Source organism: Trachurus japonicus, chromosome 13 (genome assembly GCF_045865225.1).
Source record: "Trachurus japonicus isolate A0001 chromosome 13, Traja_1.0".
In the NCBI taxonomy this organism is placed as follows: Eukaryota; Metazoa; Chordata; class Actinopteri; order Carangiformes; family Carangidae; genus Trachurus; species Trachurus japonicus.
In genome coordinates, this window is record NC_140919.1 from 13,003,118 (window position 1) to 13,015,019 (window position 11,902).

At 45.8% G+C, this 11,902-nt stretch overlaps 1 protein-coding gene across 2 annotated transcripts in view; it reads left to right on the top strand.

Annotated features, from left to right (window-relative positions):
- Nucleotides 1-5,929, top strand: part of ssh2a (slingshot protein phosphatase 2a) — a 38,115-nt gene extending 32,186 nt beyond the window's left edge. For both annotated transcript variants that reach the window (XM_085794868.1, XM_085794867.1), the window contains 4 exons: nucleotides 215-361; nucleotides 1,120-1,320; nucleotides 2,117-3,149; nucleotides 4,027-5,929. In XM_085794868.1, the coding sequence (XP_085650994.1) occupies nucleotides 215-361; nucleotides 1,120-1,320; nucleotides 2,117-3,149; nucleotides 4,027-5,763 (3,118 nt within the window). In that variant the 3' untranslated portion in view covers nucleotides 5,764-5,929. The remainder of the gene's footprint in view (nucleotides 1-214; nucleotides 362-1,119; nucleotides 1,321-2,116; nucleotides 3,150-4,026) is intronic.
- Nucleotides 5,930-11,902: the final 5,973 nt, after the last annotated feature.

An 11,902-nucleotide genomic window follows, 5' to 3' on the forward strand; every position in this document is an offset into this window, starting at 1 on the left:
TTTTACCAAATATATCAAACCTGCAACATGATTCTTTCAAACCTCCTGTTTGCTTATAGTCTACACAGTGTTTGACCTGTGTGCCGTTTAGCGATTCATCGTCTCAATAACCTGCATATATGAAATATGAATTGCTGATAGTTATTGTTATTGACAGTTATTGATATTCAAAGGTCAGCAAGTCAACCTGCCCTCTCCCCGTTTCTTAATGCAGAGTGCGCTACATCCTGAACGTGACCAGGGAGATCGACAACTTCTTCCCGGGGATGTTCGAGTACCACAACATCAGAGTGTACGACGAGGAGGCCACCAACCTGCTGGAGTACTGGAACGAAACCTACAAGTTCATCACCAAAGCCAAGTAGGCAAAAGCTCGCACACACACAGCTTAAAAGGATAGTTCAACATTTTGGCAAATTGGCCCATTGCCATAATCCCTATACTGTAGTTTTAGGAGTAGGTTCGTGCAAGCTGTTTTTAGAACGGCGGAGCAGAGCCGTGAGCTGCTCAGAGCTACGCTACGGAGGCTAAAGTTATTTCTTGGTTTCTCTCATCAAACTCATCAAATACACAATCCAACAACTCCAAAACGCTCTGGTGGACAAGTTGTGACCTGCACATTCACCACGCTATGAGATAATAACAGAACGTTACCAGACAGAGTTGTTTTAGAGGGAAATTCATGCAAAACCGCTGATGTGCGTTCCCGTCGGGGGCAGTTTTTCATCAAGGAGTCTCTACATTTGCCTCAAAAACAACTCTGTCTCGTAACGTTCTGTTATTATCTCATAGCGTGGTGAATGTGCAGGTCACAACTTGTCCACCAGAGCGTTTTGGAGTTTTTGGATTGTGTATTTGATGAGTTTGATGAGTTTGATGAGGGAAACCAAGAAATCCCATTAGCCTCCGTAGTGTAGCTCTGAGCAGCTCACGGCTCTGCTCCACCCTTCTAAAAATAGCTTGCACCAAAGGTAACAAACCTACTGCTATGACTATAGCGATTATGGCAATGGGGCAAGGGCCAAAATGTTGAACTATCCCTTTAACTCTCCCAGTGATTCTCAGTGTAGTTCCCGTAACGCAGCACAGTCCTCACTCCTCTGCCTCCGTCCCTGACAGGAAAGCCGGTGCTAAGTGTCTGGTTCACTGTAAGATGGGCGTGAGCCGCTCGGCCTCCACGGTGATCGCCTACGCCATGAAGGAGTACGGCTGGGACCTGGACACGGCCTTCGACTACGTGAAGGAGAGACGGAGCGTCACCAAACCCAACCCTTCCTTCATGAAACAGCTGGAGGAGTATCAGGGAATTCTGCTGGCCAGGTGAGGTCTCCTATAGGTGATAGGTGATAAATCAATTTTGGGAAAAGTCTTTTCACGACTTTATAAAGTCTTAAATGTTGAAGGTATTTTTTTTCTGAATTAGCCGTCCAAGAGTTTGACTCCTAAAAAACATTGTGAAAGTGTGTGAATTTATTTGTTTTATTGAAAAAACAATGATGAACCGGGCAAGCGAGTATTCGAGTAGTGTAATGGCACTCGGATGCCGCCCAAGTCGAGCGAGTACTCGAGTATCTGCTACAGCCCTACTGGAAACTAGACCAAAGAGCTGAGGCACATGTCATGACTGTCGTGATTGTTGTTTTTTGTTTTTTGAGAGTGGAGCAATGTTTTTTTTTATTATTTTTTTTATAAACTTTGCCTTTGATTTATTATCCCAGCCTATTTTGAGTTCTGTTGTATCATAGTGGTCATAATCTTCATAGTCTTTATCACAAACTAAAACTGCGTACAAAGTCAGTCGTTGATGTAAATGGTTACAGTTTGAAGTGGTGGAGAGGTATTAAAAAATATTGAGAAGGTCTTGGAAAAAGTCTTTAAAAGGTATTAAAATTAACTTCAAGATTCCTGTATATACCCTGCTATAGGCAAGGCAAGACAAGGCATCTTTATTTATATAGCACATTTCATACCAAGGCAACTCAATGTGCTTTACATAAAGACAAAACATTTTTTAAAAAAGAACAGCAAAGAAGCGTTCGTACAGCCTGTAAACAACATCCTGCCCGGTCCACATCATCAGCGGCAACATAACCATTGTTTTTCTTTTCCTCCACAGCAAACAAAGGCATAATAAGCTATGGCGCTCCCACTCTGACAGCGACCTATCGGATCGGCCAGAGTCGTCGTTGTCGTTGTGTAAGGCTTCCTCCCACTCTCTGGGCCGCTCGGACTCTCACAACAACAACCACAACAGCAGCACCACCGCCTCCTCCCCATCCCTGCATCACTTCCTGGGCGCGGCCGTGCTGCAGGCGCTCGGAGCTGCCGAGCCCGGGGAAACAACCGCCAAACAATCGAACAACGCTCTCACCTCTGACTCACACACCAACGGCGTGCGTGACTCACCGGTTCAGGAAGAGGTCGGATCAGATTGTGCCGACGACGAACTCCTCCTGCTTCCCCTCCCCCTCCTCCCTCTCCTCCCCCGGCCCCGAGCGGCCACCGTGGTCCCAGAGGAAAGACTGGACAATTCGACGGCGAGCGTGGCCGTCACCGTGGCCGTCGCTCTCCCCCACCACCCGCCGCCGTCGCTCCACATCCTACCTCCTACTCCCGAGCTGCAGCGCGCTCGCCGGGCCCCTCCCACGCACCTGTCGCTCTCGCTCTCGGCGCCCAGAAACAAACCAGCAGAGCTCTCCCTAAGTTTCCCCGAGCGCAGCTGCAGCAGCTCGGAAGAAATCTCGCCGCTCACCCTCGGATCCACCTCGGACTCGGATACGATAGATCGATCGCTGTCTGATTTAACAACAAGTGACAAACACAGCCCCCTCAGCCCCCTTCTCCCCCCGGCTGCCAGCAACAACGACGACAACAACAACCCCAGCGAGGAGTTGCTACAGACGGGCGGTGCCTTCGACAGCCGAGGCGACGCCGACGGCTCTTCGAACCACAGCGCGGACAGCATCGACTTCTTCAGCGCCAGAGAGAAGTTTCTGGGTTTGGCTCAGGACGGGAGGACTCGGACGCTGTCGGAGCAGCAGCAGAGGACGTCGTCCTGTCTTCTTCTGTCCCAGGAGGAGGAAGAAGAAACGGAAGATAAGGAGGAGGAGGAAGAGGAGGAGACGGAGACGCAGGGGAACGGGAGTCAGGTAACAGACTCTTCCTTCTATTCACCGTTATATTTCACGCAGACAATAAGCGATGACGTAATGATCAATCAATTAGGCTTTATTTGTGAAGCACTTTTCATGCCCATAGCAGCTCAAAGTGCTTCACATGATAAAAACAAGGAACATAGGGGACACATATTGGGAGACACACATACAGAAACGCTATCTTAACACTCAATCATTTGCTACAGGGAAAACACTAGATAAAATGGAGTAAAAATAGATAAAATGAGAAGAAAAAGACACTAGATAAAATGAAGTAAAATAAATAGGTGTAGTAGGATAAAATAGAATAAGAATGAATGAATTAAAATAGATAGTAAGAATAAATAAATAAGATAAATTAAATTAAATAGGTAAAGTACAATAGATAAATATGTATAATATGTAGGTAGATCAAGGGGATAGAGAGATATTGCAATTAAGACGATAGATAGTTTTATAGCGATACAAATATTAAGATTCAGTTAAAAGCCAGGCTAAAGAGGTAGGTCTCTGCTCTCCTCAAGATCACATTTCTACCTCTAAATCAGTCTGTAGTTTGAACTGGAACCTGACTGGACCAGGGTTTTATCAGGCAGCAAATAGACGACGCAGAGAAAACAGTCGAGACAGTGAATCTGCATAAATCACAGTGACACCTGCTGGAGGCCCAGAAAAGAGTCACAGACACTAGAGGTTTAAGTTTGGTTTAGTTTGCATACAACACCACTGATACAATAAGGTGCAGAGTAGAAAATTATTGATTAAAACCATAGTAACGAAATATAAAATCATTACTTATATAGTACAAGACTGTCTCTGCCTATGACTGATGACTAACACAGTCTCCATGTCTCCTCTGTCTGTCTCGTAGGTTTCTCCGCAGTCTGACGACGGCGTCGACAAAGCCAGCCTCGACCGAACTCACCACCCTCCCCATGACAACGGAGTCTCAGTCCGCCATATCGTCACCGAGATCGAAGCCATATGCCACCCGGCGTCCTGCCTCTCTCCCTCTCCGTCCTCCGCCTCCTCGCTGTCGCCGTTTCCCCCGTCCTCGTCCTCCCACAGCCCCGAACATCAGACTTCAGAGGACGGGGCCGAGTCCTCCGAAGCCGCTGCCGTTGCGCCGCACGGCTCTTCCACTCCGCCCTCGCACCCGCAGTCTCCCTCCATGCTGCCGCGCGATTGGCCGGCGGGCTCGGTGCGGCGCGCAACGGAGCAGCTGGAGCAGAAGCTGAAGCAGGAGATGGAGATGGCGGCGAGTCAGCGGTCGCCACTGCACTCCCCCAGCACGGAGCCTCCTCCTCCTCCTCCTCATCATCACTCCGCAGAACTACGTTTCACTCAGGGAGAGATCACGATGGCTGAACACAAGTCCAAAGACAGAGAGGAGAAGCACACAGGGTCACAACACGAGCCGCAAAGACTCGACTCCTCAGGCACGGACGCACTCCCAGACCCGTCGTCCTCCTCCTCCTCCTTCAGCTCAGATCTCAGCCTCGTCTCCGGTGCTATACCTATACCCGTCACTGTGCACACATCCGTAGATAATAGCCATATGCTGACATCATCATCATCACCACCGCCACAGGCCGCTACTACCGGTCCGGCGGCGGTCGAATCGTCTCTAAATACCTCAGCCCGGCTCCACAGCCAAAACCAGCAGCAGTCTCAGGCCCGCCGGCGCCGCTCCGACCTGATGACCGTGGACGGAGTGACGGAGGAGGACACGGACACAGATGAGAGACGGACGGAGCGCAGCGGCGATGACTGTGGCTGCGACGCCCACAGCAGGCTGGCTCGCGGCAGCCAGGAGCTGGAGAGGATTCAGCAAACGCTCCGAGAGCTGCAGGCGTTCCTCCACGAGGGCGTCGGCCTCGAGACGCCGGAAAACAACGGCGACGACGAAGCAGTAGAGCCGCAGCCGGAGCAGCCTCAGGCGCTCCGAGACGCCATGATGGACACAGAGTCGCCGGGTCGTCCTGGTAAAGCGGCGGCGACGAGTTGCGAGCAGCAGCAGCAGAGACCTCGGAAGCGGCGAGAGGGGAAGAGTTTCCTGGAGCCGAGCGGCGGCGGCGGCGGCGGCTGGCACCGAGCCGTGGAGCTGGAGGCTCGCATCCGCCAGGCCGGCCTCACCCCGCCCTCGCTCATGAAGCGCTCGGCCTCGTTGGCCAAACTGGACTGTCTGGAGCTGTCGGCCAACGACCTCAGCGACCTCGACCTGAGGCAGCCGCCGCCGCACGCCAGGACGACGTCGACGTCCTCCTCGCACTCGCACGACTCTTTCAACACGTCGCCGTCTCACCACGACGACACCTGGAAGAAGCAGAAAGTGTTGGCCGGGAACACTTGTGCCGCCGAAAAGACGCTTTCTCCTTGTGTGACTTCTCCAGTTGCCGACGGCGACGACTCCTCCTCCTCCTCACCGCCCAAGGAGGAGACGGGTCCGAGGGAAGAGCCAGACGGCGGCGCGGTCGTCCCGTCGCGCCAGCAGGGGAGAGGACACTCGTCGTCGTCGAGACGTCCGCGGAAAGCGTCGTCGTCAGCGGAGAAGAATAAGCAGCAGCAGCAGCAGCGAGCCGTCACTGTGCTATATAATACCATGTAACCTCAGTGCAATAGACTGGAAAAACAAAAACCGGACGCAACTGGAGATGTGCACGTGCGTGAGAGAGAGAGAGAGAGAGACGTTGCATGAAGCAGAAGTATGAATGAATGTGTGGCAGTATAACCTCCTGTTATGTATGTACAGTACAGCGTGTAAGAGCAGAACGATGAACTTGTGTTTGCATGTGAACCACTGGATGTGCTTGTGTTTGAACTGGAGATCAGGTTTGTATGTACAGAAATGAAATATGAAATATGAATGTCCCAGACTGAGCAGGTGCAAAACTGTTCACACTCCACTATGCCCCCCCCCTTTTTTTTTCTTTTCTTTTTTTAAAGAGTTGTTTGTTTCAGTGTGTGACCCTCGCTTACCTGTGTCAGAGGGGCTTTTTCTCAAAACATGCACTTTACTGTTTCGATGATTTTCTCTTTTTATTTTGGAAAAACTCTTTCTTACCCTGCAGAGGATTCGTTTGCACTGATCTCAGTAGACCTGTCTCTTGTTTTCAAAGCAGACAAACATGTCTTTATTCAGATTTTTAATTAAACCAGGACAAAGCTGACACGATGCTTTTGTTTTTTTTATTCAGTGTTTTAGCAGTAAATAAATATGATGAGTTTGTCTTTTAACCACGATGACATTTTTCTTGTGTTCTGCCTGATTCACAATCAGTTGAGTGTTACAGGCTCGACATGTAACCTACAACGTATCATAGACTTTACCGCCACCTGTTGGACAGACACAGAACTGCAGCTTTGTGAGGCACAGGAGAAATGTAGTGAAAATGTGTCACAACAGGAACTCTGTTGTGGAGAAAGAAAACACTTAAAGGGATAGTTCACTCAAAATTGAAATTTCACTCATTATCTACTCACCCTCATGCCTTCTCTGAGTTACAGCGGGGCGTCGTGCAGCACTGCATGTCCATATGACAGTGGCGAACGGAGCTCACTTTTCTTCATCCAAAAGGACACCAAAAAACATCCAAATACCTCCATAGTGCTCGTATGTAATGTCCGTCTTGTATTGAAGCCCCAACATGAGAAATTGTTCCGAAAAAAATTACGTTCGCTACCGTCATATGGACATGCAGTGCTGCGCCGAGCCCCGCTGTAACTCCGAGAAGGCACGGAGGACTCTGAAACTTCTCCCAGCCCTTAGTCGACATGAGGGTGAGTAGATAATGAGTGAAATTTCAATTTTGAGTGAACTATCCCTTTAAACTACCCACACACACACATAAAAAAAAAACAACCAAACACTACACTGTCAGTGGTCAGATGGGTGGAGATCCAACTCTATAACCTTGAGAATAAAACAGAAATATATTCCGCTTGTCATGTTTAACTACGAGTCGCTGTGTCTTTGAACGAGTCAGTCTCATCTCCTCAGGGAAACCGTCTCTCTGCAGTTTATTTCAGGCTGACATTTTACCTACTGTTTCATGTGGGTAATTAAACAGGGAGATGTAGGCCACCGGGGCCCCTGCTGCTGCAACACACACACACACACACACACATATATGCACAAACCTGCCACTGACCTGGAAAGAATGACATTCAAGAAATGACCAGACTTAAAAGGACATCTAAGCTTTATGTTTGTTTGTTTTTTGTAGTGAATCAGCAGCCTCATCAACCCCTGATGATTTCACCAGTTAAATCCACGTCAGCAGAGAGAGTAGGGGTGGGAATCTTTTACTATCTCACAATTTGATTCAGATTTTTGGGGCTACAATTCGATTCAAAATCGATTTTCGACTCAAAACGATTTGATTCATAATGATTTCTGCTCCAGTCTGTCGGTGTGCAAAGTATCCTCATGATCTACTCCAGTCTGCTTTGCAAGACAGAATGACTAAAGGTTCTTTTTCACATTTATTGAGTTTTAAACATTTATCCATGCTTAGATGGAATTGTTGAAACTGTTGCATAAAAGCAACATCACATATTACTTAAGTAACAAAATTAAAGTGCCTCTTTATTAAATAAAATTGTGCAGTTAAACATGCTTCCTTTTAAATTCTAAGGAAAAGGAGGCTGACAGTCTGCAGATTTGTTTCATTTTTTTATTTTTTAAAATTGATTTTGGGACATTTTATATCGATTCTAAATCGTATTAAATGAGAATTGCGATTCTTATGTGAATCAATTTTTTTTGGCACACCCCTAGCAGAGAGTGTAGGGTTTTTTTTTTTTTTTAAGTTTTGTTTTTTTACAGTGCATGTCCTAAAACTGAACTGTCGTGAACAACTGGTTGAAACCACAAGGAATAAAAATCAGTGGAGCAGGAGAGAGAGGGTTATTCTGAGTGTTTATCTGAGATTAGCATACGTCATCTTTGCACATACTGTTGCTATCAACTTCTCTCCGAGTCACACACACTTACACACACACACACACACACACACACACACACATACCTTGTGTTTTTTGTGTGTCTGTGTGGCTCTTTACGGATTCCCTTCACACACCCTTCTTGCGCCCCGCTGCTTGCTTTCTTGCTTCCACCGTGCTGATGTTATTCATAATGTCGGAGGCTGAGTCAGAGCTGCTGATTCACACAGAAAAATTATATTCATTTTCCCCTATTTTCTCTCACCCACCATGAAAGCAGCAGCCATGGTGCAACCGACGCCGCCGAGTGGGGTTTCTTCGAGGGCTGACGGTCTCTGAGCTGTCCTTTTCTTTCCTGTCACGCCTAAAATAACTACAGGCAAAAAAAAAAGAAAAAAAAAACCCTAGGATCTGGCTGAGGTGCTGGGAATCCATGTCACAGGGAGGATGATGGAGGTGGAAGCTGCTAAAAACAGACCGGCTCTCTCTGGTGCTGCTGACTGACACCACAGCTTTCCATATCTTGTGAGAAATTAATTGCTTTTGTCACCGTCCTTCACTGGAGAGACGACCAGAAGACTAACTTAGACTAGAAAGCTGCTGCAGGCCGGCACTCAGCACTCAGGGTGGGGTAGGAAAAAGGTCTGAAGGCAGGTGGGGGGGGGCTTATAATGGTTCAACAATGTTTTCAAGCTGTCAGTTTTAAATATATTTGAGTAGACTGAAAAGGATAGTTCACCCAAAATTCAAATTGCACTCATTATCTACTCACCCTCATGTGGACTAAGGGCTGGGAGAAGTTTCAGAGTCCTCCGTGCCTTCTCTGAGTTACAGGGGGTCTCGGCGTAGCAGTGCATGTCCATATAACGGTTGCAAATGGATACCACTTTTCTTCGTAACAAAAAGACACACCAAAAAACATCCAAATACCTCCATGCTGCTCGTATGTAATGTCCGTCTTGTATTGAAGCCCCGAAATGCGAAATTGTTCCGAAAAAAATTAAATAAGTCTATATTTCAAGCTTGTTTGTAGCGGAAGCTCCTCTTCCTGGTCAGAGGAGCTTCCGCTACAAACAATGCAATTTGAATTTTGGGTGAACTATCCCTTTAAGCGTTTCAATTTCTCCATACTAATCTTCAACATTTCAAGCTATTTCCAACCATTTCATTCATCCTCCATCTTCCATCTTCTACTTTTACTCTTCAGATATAGTTTCATCTGGTTAAGATTGCTTCAGCAGTTTCCTCACTTAATTCAGCATTGTTTCAACAATTTATTCAGCTCATTCAGCTTTCAGCATTCACCCGTATTTCCTTCAGGAAATGCAAGTTGCTTTTGTGACCGTCCTTCACTGGAGACGACCAGAAAATAACCCACTCTTTTACTACATACTGCTCTTCAACATATCTAGTTATTTCCAACCACTTCATAGTCTCTGTCTTATATGTTCTACTTTTACTCTTCAGATATTGTTTCATCTTTATTAGTAATGGTTCAACAATGTTTTCAAGCTGTCAGTTTTAAACATATTTGAGTAGACTTAAGTGTTTCAATTTCTTCATACTAATCTTCAACAATTCAAGCAATTTCCAACCATTTCATTCGTCCTCCGTCTTCCATCTTCTACTTTTACTCTTCATATATTGTTTCATCTTGTTACGTAAGATTGCTTCAGCAGTTTCCTCACTTAATTCAGCATTGTTTCGACAATTTATTCAGCTTCTAGCTTTCAGCATTCACCCGCATTTCCTGCAGGAAATGCATTCTCTAGTTGCTTTTGTCACCGTCCTTCACTGGAGACGACCAGAAGACTAACTTAGACTAGAAAGCTGCTGCCAGCCAACACTCAGCACTCAGGGTTGGGTAAGAAAAAGGTCTGAAGGCAGGTGAGGGGAATAGAAAATAACCCACTCTTTACATTGCTGCTCAAAAAAGATGTTTCTTTATTCGAATCATTATCTGAATTCATCTCCCAGCGTTACACCATGAAAACATTCGGCTGCGTCTCTTTTTCTGCAACATTTTTTAAAAAGTAAAAAAATGAATTTTTTTTTTCTTTTCTGTCTTATCAACCAGGCAAAGCTCGACTATGAATCACGGAGGTGGTCCTCCTCCGTTTGTGCTGATATTGGAGTGTGAAACTTTTACATTTCTTTCAAAGAAATGATATAAAAAAGAAACAGGAAGAAGAAGAAGGAACATAACAAAAAAAAAAGAAAAGAAAAAAAGCTGGTCCTCTCCTCCCATCTCTTGCAAACAAAACATGTTCCCCATGGTTTGGCCTCAGCCTTGAGCCCTGCAATAAAAGTCACTTGCAATTATGAGAGCTAAGACTTGAACAATCTTTGCCAATCCTTTGTTTAGTTTTTGGATGATTTTACACTTTTTGTTTCCAGCTCATTGTGGCGAGTGGCTCTTCGGGGGGAGGCAATAAAAGCTGAACCCTGCCGCCGCATGACAGTGACTCTTCCTCCTCGTGATATTGCAGGTCTCCAAGGCCGGACTCGGGTTCAGACACAACGGGCCTCACGCGGAGTGCAGACCGTGCTGAAATATTGTACACACACTTGTACCGTGACTACACAGAAACACAGAAACCATCCGCTCAGTAAAAGGTGAGAGGATGCAAATATACAAGAAAATCTCTTTCGGATACATTTCTACTCCACAATTCACTTACTTACAAACCACAAGCGTTGTCCCTTTATTGTTTGGATTAACACACACTCACACACACTCACAAGAGGCCTTTTTTTTCCCGCATTCGTATTCACATTCACATTCACATTCACATACAGTATAGTTATTACACCAAGTGTTCGTTCTGTATCTGTGCTGCTGCAAGTCTAAACGTCAGGCTAAAACTAGAGCCGGCCTGAGTTTACTTTGTGCTCAAACTTGTCGTCTACATCCATTAACAGTCATATATGTGATCCACCCACAAAGCTAAGTACAGTACATCTGGATTTTGTGCAAATCAAAAAAAAAAAAAAAAAAAGACAGAAAAAAGAAATGTACCAGTTTTTTTTTTTGTGTTTTTTTTTTAATGTTTAAGTTGTTTTTTTTAAACGTTTCTCATTAAAAACTGAGGAAGTCAGATGGTTTGTCGACATTCAACTCAACTTGACCGTCCGTTACTGAAGGAGCGACACCAGCTCCTCCTCCTCTTCCTCTTCCTCTTCCTCTTCCTCGCTGCTCCGTCCACAGTTAAAGACTGAAACTCACACAACTCAGTGGCAAAAGGACTCACAAAGAGTGAGCGTGTGTTAGTGCTGGAGCAGAGAGTTGGGCCTAACACACACGACACTACTGTACCTTTAACAGGACACATGGTGACCTGTTGACCCCTGTGCGAGAGCTGGTTTTGAAACACACATACACAACACACAGACACACACACCTTTTCACACACACACACTTTCAAACAGACAGGAATCACTCACCCAAGGAGGCATTCATTCTGAACTTGTTGTATTGGATGTATTGTTGTTGGTTGTAAACTGGCACTGGTCAAGAAAAGTACCTTGTGGCACCAGAGAGAGGAAATCTGTCACCGTATGGCTTGGTGGGAGGAGTCCTATGGAGGTACTGTACATTTGTGTCTTTATTATTATTCAATCAAAAGAAAAGTTAATTTAAACAAAAAAGATATTTTCAATCAAAACAAATTTCATTTCAATCAAAAAAACCTTTTCAATCCAAAAAAATAAAAGGATTTGAATGCAAAAACATATTTGAGACCCACAAAATTGCATTTGAACCCTTTTTTTCTTTGATTTAAAAGTTGTTGTTTTTTTTGATT